The sequence below is a fragment of the Triturus cristatus genome, chromosome 7, assembly GCF_964204655.1.
Source record: "Triturus cristatus chromosome 7, aTriCri1.1, whole genome shotgun sequence".
Taxonomy (NCBI): Eukaryota; Metazoa; Chordata; class Amphibia; order Caudata; family Salamandridae; genus Triturus; species Triturus cristatus.
The window spans coordinates 624,718,280-624,731,030 of NC_140590.1; the positions used below are offsets into that span (position 1 = coordinate 624,718,280).

The following is a 12,751-nucleotide window of genomic DNA, read 5'->3' on the forward strand; positions in this document are numbered from 1 at the left end:
GCCTGAAGCTGAAAATGGGAAATGTAGGGGGATCTAAAAGGGAAGTGAGGTTGGAAAACACCGGAAGAAGCAAAGAGTGATCAAAGTGCATTCCGAGTAATGCAAATATAAAGAGTTTGAAGTTGTTAATGCATGTTGCACTGGGAAGCAGTAAGGCTAGGCTACTGTTAGATGACTTAATGGATGAGAAGGAACCAAACAGTTTATGTTGTGTGGCTCAGTCTGCAGCCGCAACAGTGTGTATCCCTGCAGTAATGGCTTGCTGCCATTGTAAGATCTTATCACCAAAGATTAACATGTGTGAAAAGGTGCTCAGTTCTTTATTGCACCGCCAATACTTCCCATGGTCACTCAGTAATTGTAAGTCTCTGCATTTTGTCCAGATCCCTGCATAGTTTATAACATATCCCCTAGATCATATGCCTTTTAGTAATTCATATGTATATTTTTATGTATTTGAAGGAAGCGTAAGCTTCTAACCCTCCGTTTTTCTGTGGTAGAAACGTGACCTATTGAATCCAGTCCTATCGCAGTGCTTTAAATGGGCCGGTACTGTCCGGTACTTAATACCGGTCTTTTTTTGGAGAGAGAGACAGTCCCTGCACTTCTCAAGAAAAGACGTGATACTTTTCATTAGGGAGTACCGGCACTTATCAGAAACAAGCAGCTACTCAGTTAGAGTCCCTAAACTTCGATTTTTCCATTTCAAGCACTGGTAAACAGGGCTATGCCCCTGGGCACAGAGTCCAAAAGCCCACCTCCTTGGAAAGAGGTAGACAACCTCCACACTATGGCTGACGGTCATCTTTCCGATGCCCCGTTGGCTCCGCCTAGACCACCTGCCCTGTTAAGAGCGGCGGGCTATTGGTTTTTCTCTTCTCTCCATCATGGGGAAGACAAAACCTGGCAGTACTAGACAGAAAAGAACAGAAAAAAATCACCCAAAAAAATACCAGATGTAGAGGGTCATTAGCTTGTTGTTTCTTAAAATAAGCAGATTTTTTGGGGAGTTTGTTGTTGAAAAACGAAAACGTTTAATGCTTGGCTGCATGAAGGGCGCAGGCCGCGCACCAAGTGTAGTGTCTTCAGAGAAACCGCTGTTACAAGGGTCATTAAAGGCACTGAGATCACAGCTGGGCTGGAGGCGACTCTAAATATAAATATGATTTCTAATTATAATGTTGAGTCTGAAAAATCTTCCTGACTCACAAAAGGGGCTCTGATTCATTCTGATTTGGCAATTAAGGGAGCGAACTGGGCTTCTCCTAACTGCGAGTCTTGATAACGTGTTAATTGTTTACGACCGCAATATTTGTTGCAAACCATTTTTCTGCTACCAACACTCGAGCCGGGTGGTATCCGATTCGCAAAGCTGAACCTGTCCTGTGTGGGTCAGTCCTCTTTTGTAAATAACCCTTTGTTAGATTATTTTGCAACCGGGCATTTTGCGATGTGACCTATTAGTGTAGAGATATTGCAAAATGACCGCAGGTCGCAAAAAGTTGGCGGCCAATTTTCACCCACTGTTTGCGACCTGTCGTACATCAGGACCTAGGCGCTTTGCTTTTTCAGAACGTGCTTAGACAAGGTATCTCAGATTTCAGATACACCCTGTAACTTTATCTCTTAAGAAAGAACAGCCAATATTTTGAAACTAGAATTTGTCATTTGAAAGGTGTTTGTCTACCGTGTCTTTCTTTAAAACAGACTGTAAGTGGCCCTCGTCTGAAGTGAAATGCTCCTGTCCGAATGCTGTGACTGTGAGGGCGGCCGTCGGCGCCTGCCTCGCCCTGCTGTACACAGCAGCCCTGCAGCGCCTGTGCTCGGCTCGGAGCGCTTTACCATTCTGAAGGAACAGGGAGACAGGTGGCGGGAAATCACAGAGCCGCTTCCAACAACAATATGCCGTGTCTAGTGACCTGCCAGCAGTGAATAGCGCCAGTCAGGAGGGCAGGGGGAGGGGTGCGGGCGCGAGAGGGAATGAGGAAGTGCACCTGTTATGTTCCGAGCGCAGAATCCCGGGGCTCCTGGCAGGGCTGAGGCGCCAACGGGACGCGCGCGATGGCCGCGGCAGAGAAGGAGCTGCACTTTGAAAGTATCTTGAAGAAGAGGAAAGACACCATGGTAAGTGTACTCGCAGTTACGTGTAACGGAAAGGGGCCGCGAGCTCCCCTCACGAGACAGCAGAGCGGGAACCACCCACCCTCTGGTGCCCTGTGAATGATTACCGTGTGAACTATGAAGAAAGCGCGGTCAGTTATCAGTTAAACGAGCACTTAAAGGTGAAATACTCTACGTTATAGAAAGTATGTTTTCTCTGTTTGTTGCCTGGTCACCCCTTATGCTGAAAAATTCTGTAGTAACTGAGTCCAGATGTGTAGAGGATCTTTTGATGTTTATTTGTAGATAGTTACAGGTCATCCAGTTAAATCCAATACAAGACAGTACAAGCCCAATCATAGACCCCACCAGGAGCAGCCATTGTGGTGCTCAGCCCTTTTCAACTCACATCTCTGGCTCCCAACATTCTGTACTACATCATAGGATGAATATTCCACTGGCAAAGCAAGAGATGCAATGCATAACAACACAGCCAGGATATTACACACTGATTGTGATATGTCACTGTCCTAATAAGGATTACGATAATAATAATGACGAGCATTAATATTTAATAACAATAATAACTAACACTACTAATGATAGCTACATTATTGCCAACAGTCATGCTATCAATCACAATACAAATCATGAAAATAAACAGTATCAAAATACCACTAATGGAAACAGTCATGAAAATAATGATGCTACCGGCATTAACATGTTCATATGCAGTGCTAGTACTTACAGGCATTCACCAGAGCCTTAAGTACCATATGCCACTGCATGTTCAACACTCCACCCACTGCCTCGCCCCGCTGCAGGTTGATAACGTTCTCGATCATATATAATGTGAGGAATCTTCTCTGGGAACAATCAGACAGAGAGATGGGGGCGGGGGGGGGGGTGGGGGCTGTGCCGTGTCCAATCTCATGAGGAAGTTCCCTGAGTATAATAATGTGTCCTCTGTCTGTGTACAATACCACGCCATCTCACTGCTCTCCTCGTTTTGGGAGCTGCCTTATCACAAGTTGAATTTCTAGGGTAAAAGGAGATAATTATAATAAGGCAGACACCTGCTGTGAGTCTGAGCAGCAATTGTCGACACACAGTGAATGTATCTGTTCGTCTGCTACCTATCAAGTAGCATTTAAAGGGCGCCCCACATCACATGCATGGAAGGGGCACTGCCTTGAATTTAGGACAGCTGTCACTTCTTTGTGGGAGGGATGTTGTGAGTCGACCTAGGCTTGAAGTATGTATGATGTAATGAAGTGTGGTTTGTATGGCACACAATGTAAATGTAAATTTAAATTTGATACTTGTATAGCGCACTACTCACCCGCAAGGGTCTCAAGGCGCTTGTACGAATACCGCTGTGGAACCCATCCTGGCTTTCCCTGTGAGGCGTCCACTCCTGGGCACCCCCAAGGTGGAGGCCAGGCATCCTTAGCGTTGTGGGGATTAAGCAAGCTGTTGCAGAGTGGGACTCCATGATTGGAATTGCACCGAGGCGAGAATTATCAGGTCCGTGGAATTTTTGAGCCCAAGGCCCACCAAGGCAGGGAATTGAACCCTGGTTCCGGGCTAGACCTCTGCATCAGGGTCTGCTGCTCTAATCATTGAGCCACAATAACCCCCCTGGGTGTTTTGGTGCTAAGGGGAAGGGTGCAAGTTATTGAAAACTTGCATGTGGAGACCAAAGCATTTGTTCAACATGGATCCTTGGGGAATGCAGGGATTTATTTCCTATCCCCGCTGGTGTCCTGCAGGGGGAGTGTTGGTTTCATTACTGTTTTCCATATTTTGAATGATGTAGAACGCTTTTTAGGAGAAGAGAAGTCCGACGTCCTGAGATTGTGTAACAAAAAAGAATGATTTTACTTGTTGCTGACGATGCAGTGATACTATCTTGGACCCAAAATGAAATGCATGACTCCCTAGCTAGCTTTGAGAGGTACTGTGATTGATTGATTGTGAGAAAAAAATTCTTCTTATAAAAGATAATGAATATTTCAATGCCCCCCCTTCCTCCCCAAGAGGTTACCAAGCGTTGGTGCACGATCCCTTGACAGAGTTATGTCTTATGATTGTCTGGCATTTGTTTCAACCATCAATTGAGCTGGCGCAGACACATTGGCAAAGCTCCAGCCATTTAAAAATGTGCATCAAATTCCATCCTATGCTTTAAAAATGAAACCGTCGTTCATGCCTTAAATGTCATTTTACAAGTATACAGGCATAGGAGGCAGTTGCATCGGTGATCTATGGTGCTGAACTGTAGGGCCAGGGTGACTCCAAGCAGCCCCAAATAATAGAAAAAAACGTTCTAAGAGCGCTGCTGAAATTAGGACCTGGGACACCGCGTACCCACCTGTTTTTTGGAGCTTGGTATTCACCCATTAATGATGTTATTGCTCTTGCTCCAGTGCTGTATTGGCTCTGATAGAGCAGAAATCGCTAAAAGAGAGTCTACTTAAGAGCTCTATACAAAGCATCGGAACCTGCCAAACGTCCTAGTAATGCGTGGGTATCCTTTGTTATAAAGTCTGTATCTGTCCTGGGATACAGCCAGCTCTGGTCCGATCCAGCAACAAGGAACTCTGAATCCATTTCCAAGGCGAAGGGCTCATTTTGGTCCTTTAAATTTAAAACAAGTATTGCATCTGCAAACTCCTCACAACTGACTGTTAATTATCTTTATGATCTCAAGCGTTTCAATTGGCTTCCCATAGAAGTAAGATGCATCTTTAAGACATCTAGTATCACCCACAAAGCCCTTCACACCGCTAACCTGATTTATCTGGAGAGAGACCAAACTCTAGAGAGCGCGAAAATGCCGAGCCCTGAGAAGCTCCAGCTCACTTCTCTCATCCCTCCCAAAATGAAAAAAAGCATCCCAGAAGCGTTCGTCCTCAGAAAACGTCCCAAGGATTTGAAACTCCCTTCCTAAGGATCTCCATTGTAATCCCCCCTATACAGGTTTTAAACGGAGCCTCAAATCTCTATTGATGAACAAATATTTAAACTCGCCACCAACCTGATTGGTCGTACCCATGCTCCCACCACACAAAGAAGGATCACTCTTTATGGCCGCTTGACCTACTCAGCGACCAAATTTGTCGCTAATGCCACAGATTTATATTTTTGTATTATCCTTGACTCTGATCAACCTATAACGCTGTAATGTTCTTACTCCCTCTGGTTATACCTATGTCAATCCGTAAGAACCCTCTTATCCCTGTTTGGAACCTGTCCTCACATCTTGTAAAGCACTCTGGTACCCTCAGGTCTAGAAAGGGCTGCATCAAACTCTGAAATATTAAGGACTTTTGTGGAGTTTGAGAGTTATTTGAGTTGAATCTTACCAGAGTCACATCGCACTTCATATCTTAAATGTAGATTGGGTGCTCTTTCCTACCAGAGTATATATGGTACAGTTTTTATGCAACCTGCCCTTAGCAGCGATCTGTGTGACTGTGAAATTGGGGACCGTCATTTTTCAGTCCACTTCTTACTTTTTTTGCACAAAAACCAAAATTCAGCGCTCTGAGTGTTTAATGTCCTTATTTAAATTATTTTCAGTATCAACATGTACTAATGCACTTGCACTTCGGTACAGAACTTACCACCCCCAAATGTTTCTGTCTGTATCTAATTGCCTTTGGGCTGCTTGGATTTGACCGCAAAGACCAGTTCAGGGCCCTTTTAAAAAAACGTTTTTGCTTATTTTGCATCAATGTTTTTGCCGATCTTAAAATCCAATCGATGACTTGCTGGGGATGTCCACTAAGGAAGACGAAACACACGACCTATATTGGTAATTTGCTACCCAGGGACGATGGTGGGCCCCTATTGGGACCCCTCTAGTAATTACCGGTGTAGTTTAGTCCTGTGATCTCCAGTTGTGTAGAGCAAGAGGACTATAGTGGTTTTAGTTTTGCCCAGAGCAGCGCTTAGTGTAGTTATTTTAAAAGAGAAATGTTAGAATCATTTATGACCTCAGAGTGGACGAAATTATTTTCTCTGTTGGAAACCACTCTTTCAGTACTGATCTGAAATGAACAGGGGTTCCAGCACCGTGGAAGTATTTTATGATTTACACTGCCTTTCACCTCTTGATCATTACTGATTTTATCGTATGTTTTTATTTGAATGTTGATATCTGTACTGCTTTTATGTTTATAATTGTCATGGCTTATTCCTGAAAACAATAAAAATGACAGTGCCAAGGAGACGGTAGAATGCCGCTGGCCACTGGAGGACGAAGATTTAAGAAAAGCCAGGTTTTGAGTTTCTTTTAGAATCAAGGTCCAAGCTTGCTCGAGAAGCGGGAGAATGTGGAATTTGAATTGCGCGACCCTAAATCTAGCGCTGGGTGTGGTGTGAGCTGGTACTTTTCCAATTCCATGTCACTTTTCTCTTCTCTTAAGTCCATTGTTTATTTACTCGCACTGCTAGGGGGGCTTTGGTTCTGTTTACTCAAAGAGCTGCTAGTAGATCTGAAGTAACACAGCCATTAGTAGTTCCAATACTATTCGATAATACCTCGGGCAGTGTCCGGGTCTGTGTGAATGTTGGATATGTTTTCTTTGCTGCCTTCCGCATTTTATTGCAAAAATCGACCGCTGTGAATGTGAAATATAGGTTGTGCTTCGATGAATGGAAGACTCATCCTATTTAAAAATACTTTTCCAACATTGTAACATACCCGGGAGAGAAATTATGTTTTTTTACTTTATTTTTTAGGAGGCTCAAGGTTCAATTTTTTAAATAAAAGGTACTCGTAAGAAGTGCAATAAAACAAGGTCGGTAGCACTCAATTGACATAACGGACAGAAACCTAACACTTTTTATCTTTACTGATGTAAAGTCTAACAAAAGATATCCTTCTGCTGAGACTGGAAATCCTTATGCTATCTAAGAAAGCTTCCAGGACTTATCCACAGTATTATAGTTAGTGGTTTAAATGGAAATATAGAAGTGCAGCCTTGCTAAAGGTGGCACAGCCCAGGGAGTACCAGTCCAGGCCAGTGATTGGTGGCTGCTACACTCCGTTGTAGTGCAGGCTGGTGCAGTGAAAGCTGATAAAGCGCAGTGTATGATAGGGAGGTTTTTGAGTACGAATCTAACTTGTACACCAAATGTAGCTGATGTTATCCCATTGATCTAAAATGTCCTCAGCACTAAAGTTTACCAGGTGTGGAAACACGAAGCCCAGTGAAACCGCCAGGGCTCCAGGCCCAAGGTTAATGCTATGCTACTGCCCGGCCCCCCTCAAACTCCTACCCAATGGTTAATTTGTAAAAGAAAGAGTGCTGGTGCTCTGTTCACGAGCCCGCGGCTGAAAACCCAAGCAGCAGAGCCTTAAATCCACTTAATTCCTCTTTAATCCATTACCAAACACTGCCCGTTTGTCTCTATGTTGCTGGTTTCTGTTTTCTCCCTGGGCAACAGGTTTTTCTTCTTTCTCATCTTCTGTCTTTCCATTTTGTGTTTTTCCCTCTCTTGCTCTCTGTAAATGTCTGATACAGAAAAATAAGTGATGGTTCCCAACATTTCTTTTTTTAACTTTATATATGAATTTTCTCACAAGAACAATAGAAACATGATCGTCCACTGTCACAGTTGGTTCCAAAAAATTAGTACCGGTTGCCCCTACTGGCCACAACCAGATAAAATTCTTCACTGGCCCTACCGTAGCAGTAGGGAGAGGAAAAGCTCCCCCAAGCTGCCCTGAGTGTGCCCTGTCAATCTGGCACCCCAAAACCTTCCATATCCCTGACCTTTAGCCTTCGACTGTATTGTTTACCTGCTCATATTTACTACTTACTCAAAGTAGGTGCTAAATTAGAGTGGTAAAGTCCCTGGACTCAGTTACAACCAGTAATTTTTAACCCAGTATTTCCAGATCCCACAGGTTAATCCCATTGTATGGACCTTAACTAATGGTGCCCAGAGTTTATGGGTGAGATAACAGCATGAATCTAAAATTTCTTCTGGCCATGGTATCTCCCTCTCCAAACTCTTGGCATCTCATAACAAGACCCTTATTATATGCGTTTTGTGTAGCCTTCGCTAATGTTCCCTCAGTTTTTGAAGCTCCCGCCTACCACAGCATCACCTTTGTGCTGTCTGTTTGTGAAAGACCTCTTTTGGACCATACCAAAAACTTACAGTGGGCCTAAGCCCTCCCATTTCTGACAATTGGTTGGCTTTGCTGCCATTCTCATTTGCTTGCGTTTTATTCAATGGCTTATCCTCATTTGTTTGTGTTTGTCCATCCTCTGGAGAACAACCTCTGTACCATCCTTTTGATTTGCTTCCTTATATCCTTACACTGCTCACTTTTAAGAAACTTACTTTTTTTCTTTTTCTCTAAGAATTCCATGAACGTGTATGTGTTTTTTGCTCTCTCTCATGTGCTGCTTTCTCAAAAACCTGCCCCTACTTTGCTTCCCATTTAACTGCTCCTCCATTGCTACCTTCCCCCTTGTGCGTAAAGCATATGCTTTAAGTTTTTTTTCTTTTTCCGGAGGCCCTGACAGGTAGCATTTGCTGCTGGGACCCTCCACATTAGAAAAAGTGCTTTCATGATAAATTAAAATATATATATATATATTTACCAATCCAAGTGGTGCCCCCTATCGTGGATCAGTGAATAAAAAAGAAATTTGCATCTAAGTCTGTCTGCTGGCATGCATGCATGCATGGTGATGCACATGTGCACCAGTGCAATGACTTAGATGCCTGATAAATTAGGGAGGCAGGGAGTTCCACTGCAAATTCAGAAGAGCAGGAAGGAGGAAGGGTTGGAAAAAGGAGACTAGGATCGACTAGAGCAGCAGAAACAAAACTCCAACTTGACGATCTGAAAACGTAGAACCAGAGCCTGACCCCCTAGCAGGGTCTGGTAGGCAGTTACAATGTGAAAAGACAAAAACGTCTTGTTGACTTTCTGTGCAGTGAAGTGAATTGCTTCTGTCACCCTGTAAGTGGCGTAGCAATAGCTCCCGCGGTGCAGGGGCCCCCCAAACTCCAGGGTGGCCCCTCCGGCACTGTGCATGGGTTGCGGGCCCCTGGCCTGAGAACTCCTGACTGCGTCCGGAGCATGGGGGACCCCCTCCATGAACTTTTCAGGGGGGCCCAGTGCACCCTGTTTATGTTTTTGTGCAGTGGCGTGTAGGTGCCGCTAAAGCATACTCTTGAAGTGTATTCTTTCAAGGTATTGACCACTTGGCAGAATGTAGCACGTGAATTCGTCACATAAATACTTTATAGTCCACCACATATCCTTTTGTAGCATTGCTGAAGACAAGAATTGCTTCCATTGTGGTACATTGATGGTGACGCATCTATTCAGTGCGATGGAGGACTCATTGCTCAAATCCATCCACTTTATTGTTCCATCTTTCAATGGTTTCCTGAGCTTCTGCTAAAGCAGTGCGGGACACCATGAGCTTAGATGTGATTCTCCAAGCGGTGCCTACACAGATCTGGCTGGTGAGTCTTCAGCTAAACCTAGGGTATGAGCTGAGCCTCTAAGCATTAGGCAGCATTGGGAGGAGGTAAGAAGGTGATCATGGGCATCACAAAGCCTGCTACTCCCCATTACCACCCCCTCCCATATCTTTCTGGATTCTGCTGTGATTCAATGACGAAGCACATGTTTTCTTCCATCCTTGTCTCCCACAACTTTGTTGTGATTATCTCTTCCTCAACATTTGTGGTAGGGTAGTTGAACTCCTTCCTGTCCTCCACCCTTCCAGCACCTGCCTGAATCTCTTTCCCTCCTGTCCCATGATCTAATTTGCACGGTGTTGGGGTGTGGTAGCAAGAGAGGGCATAGACTTGTGGCTGTGATAAATGGCTGATATATTGATGGCTCTTCCAATTCGTATGGCTGATTAACTCCCAATTCAATGTTCTTTTTTCAAGGTGTCCCACCTAATGTGGGAGTTCTACTGAAAAATACAGTGCTGACTCATGCTAGACTTTGCACATTAGCTTAATGACCATTTGCTCAGTGGCAAAGCACATGAAAGTGGAGAATGCAGGCAAACTAGTGAGATTCTTTGAATAGGAGTTTGAAGTGCCTCTGGCAAAAGAAATAGCAGAAGTACGGAATAGGAAGTAAACATTCATTGACAATAAACCATATTCAATAGGCATGGAATGCAAATTTCCTTTGGGCTATTTGAGAGTTTTCGGTGGATGGGGTTTGAGTGATGCATGAGGTAGAAGGAAAAAAAATCCAACAGCTGCTTGTGTGCCTGAAATTGCAGGCAAGGAAGTGTTGCTCAGACAGGCATTTTATACACACTTGCCACTATCAAAAGAAGTAACCAAACCTCACTACAGAAACGAGATAAGGGGAAGAAGTATCTTAAGATGCAAGGGTTAAGGGAGGGGGAGGTGTTTGTGGCTGCTGGTGGAACCACATTTCTGAAAGTTTAAGATTTTTTCCGATCTGGCTGACAAAGGCGTGTTTGGTGTTCTGTGACAAGGACAATTGTGTATGGCGGAAGAGCCTAATATGCGAAGAACCAAGGAGCACAGCATTGCATATCTTAGAGGCTTTCCTTTTGCTTCTGGCAATGTGGTGGCGAGGAAAGAAATTGGCAGACCACAAGACAACTTTTTTCACGCACATTGAAGCAGTTGTGAGTGTGGTGAATACGTGTTTGTGAAAGGAGCATTCGATTTTGAGGTTGTTTAGGATGTTGGCGTTATTCTTGAAATGGAACATAATGTTTAGGAAATGTTTGTCCTACACATAGATATCTGACAAGATGATGTGTTATCTCATTTGCAGTGGACACAATTCTGAGTGTTGACTTAAGAGAAAAAGTAACGTGCAACACATGGAAGGTAGGACAATGAATCTTACAACGATTAGAGTGTTCCATGATCCTTTTAATGCAAAGACTATAAAGACAGGCCTGAAAACAATTTGAAGATAGTGGGGTAAGAAGAAGTGACACAAAAAAAATGAAAGGCCACAGCAATCATGAAGGCCGTACACTTCTGGCCCCAGCAGATCCCTGCCACATCACGCCTTCGACGAAAGAGCAACACCTATCAGTGAGACCCTCACCCCATTCTTAACACCTGCATTAGAACAGCCACCTTTCTAGAACCATGGAAACACGCAGCTGTCAACGCCCTCCTAGAGAAAACCTTGCCCGACTCGACCAAACTCGCCAACCACGGACCGATATCCATCGTTCCCTACCAAGCCAAGGCCTTGCAAAAAAGCCATCAACAAGCACTTCTCCAACCACCTCACCAGTCATCATTTTCTCAATGCCACACAATCAGGATTTACTACAGCACTGAAACCACCCTCATAGTAGCAACCAATGACATCTGGATGTTCTTCGACGAGGGGGAAACTGGAGCTCTCAGCCTCTTAGACCTAACAGCCGCTTTCAACCCCATCTCCCATCCCATTCTGATTCGATGACTTCAGGAAGCAGGCATCCAGGGACACACCCTTGAATGGATATGTTCCTTCCTCACTGGAAGAACCCAAACCCTCAACATGCACCCCCCCCCCCACTACTCTGAAGCACAGTAGCTCACCTGCAGAGTTCCATAGGGCTCCTCATTCAGTCCGACACTCTACTCTTCACCATCAACATGACCCCACTGGCACACATCATACGGACTCACAACGTAAACATCCTCACAAACACAGATTACACGCAACTGATTCTGACCCTCTCAGACAAAACAGCCAACACCAGGAACAAGTTCACTGCATGCATGACGGAAGTGACCATCTGGATGAAATCCAACTGCCTCACACTGAACTCAGACAAGACCAAAGTGGTGGCTTCAGGAAAGATGCCTTGCTATCGGACTCTATATGGTCGCCCTCAGACCCACAAGCAAGAAACTTCAGAATCCTTATAGACAACAAAATTGACATGGATGCCCAAGTCAAAGCAGTAGCCGCATCCTGCTTCAACACCCTAAGGATGGTGAAGAAAATCTTCAAATGGCTACCAGAAGACACCTGGTAAACGATCACCAAATACCTTATCACCAGAAGACTAGACTATGAGAACATGCTGTACGCAGGGATCACCAACTAGCTGGCAATAAGTGTTCCAATTGTAGTTTTTTAAAGTTGGCATGAGAAGGACCTGCGCTTTTAGAAACAGGAAACAATGTCAAGTTTGGGTGATAATAGTGAAAAGGAAAAGAAATGTGATGACACGGGGGAGCACAGCTAGTAGTCATGAAGTGAAGGTCAAAGAACAAGGGAGTTTAAAGATAAACAAGGAAACATAAGTAAGGTGAAGCTAGTGGATGTAGAAACTTAAAAACAATAAACAGAAATACAAATTTGCATTGAACATATATAGTTAGCTGGCCAAGCTCTGTACAGTAGGGAGAAATGTGAGCATGTGGTGGGAGACCAATACGGACATTACTAGTGACATTTAAATAGCTTAAAGCAAATCAGGTAAATATTTAGAAGGCCAACATAAAGTGAAAAGCAATAGTTAAAACCAAAGTTTGTATGAGCAGTTTCGTCTCTGAGAAAGACAAAAAAAGGCTGAATTGAGTGACAGCAGAAGTCTGTGAAGCAAAATTAAGAGAAGAATTGTTCAGAAGCCAAGATTATGAGTGGGGGTGATAA

The 12,751-nt window shown here is 44.1% G+C and overlaps 1 protein-coding gene across 7 annotated transcripts in view; it reads left to right on the forward strand.

Annotated features, from left to right (window-relative positions):
• Positions 1 to 1,973: 1,973 nt before the first annotated feature.
• LOC146810234 (uncharacterized) overlaps positions 1,974 to 12,751 on the forward strand; it is a 157,589-nt gene continuing 146,811 nt past the window's right edge. For 6 of the 7 annotated variants that reach the window (XM_085617216.1, XM_085617221.1, XM_085617218.1 and 3 more), the window contains exon 1: positions 1,974 to 2,124. In XM_085617216.1, the coding sequence (XP_085473342.1) occupies positions 2,062 to 2,124 (63 nt within the window). In that variant the 5' untranslated portion in view covers positions 1,974 to 2,061. The remainder of the gene's footprint in view (positions 2,125 to 12,751) is intronic. The other variant, XM_085617223.1, reaches the window with a different exon arrangement.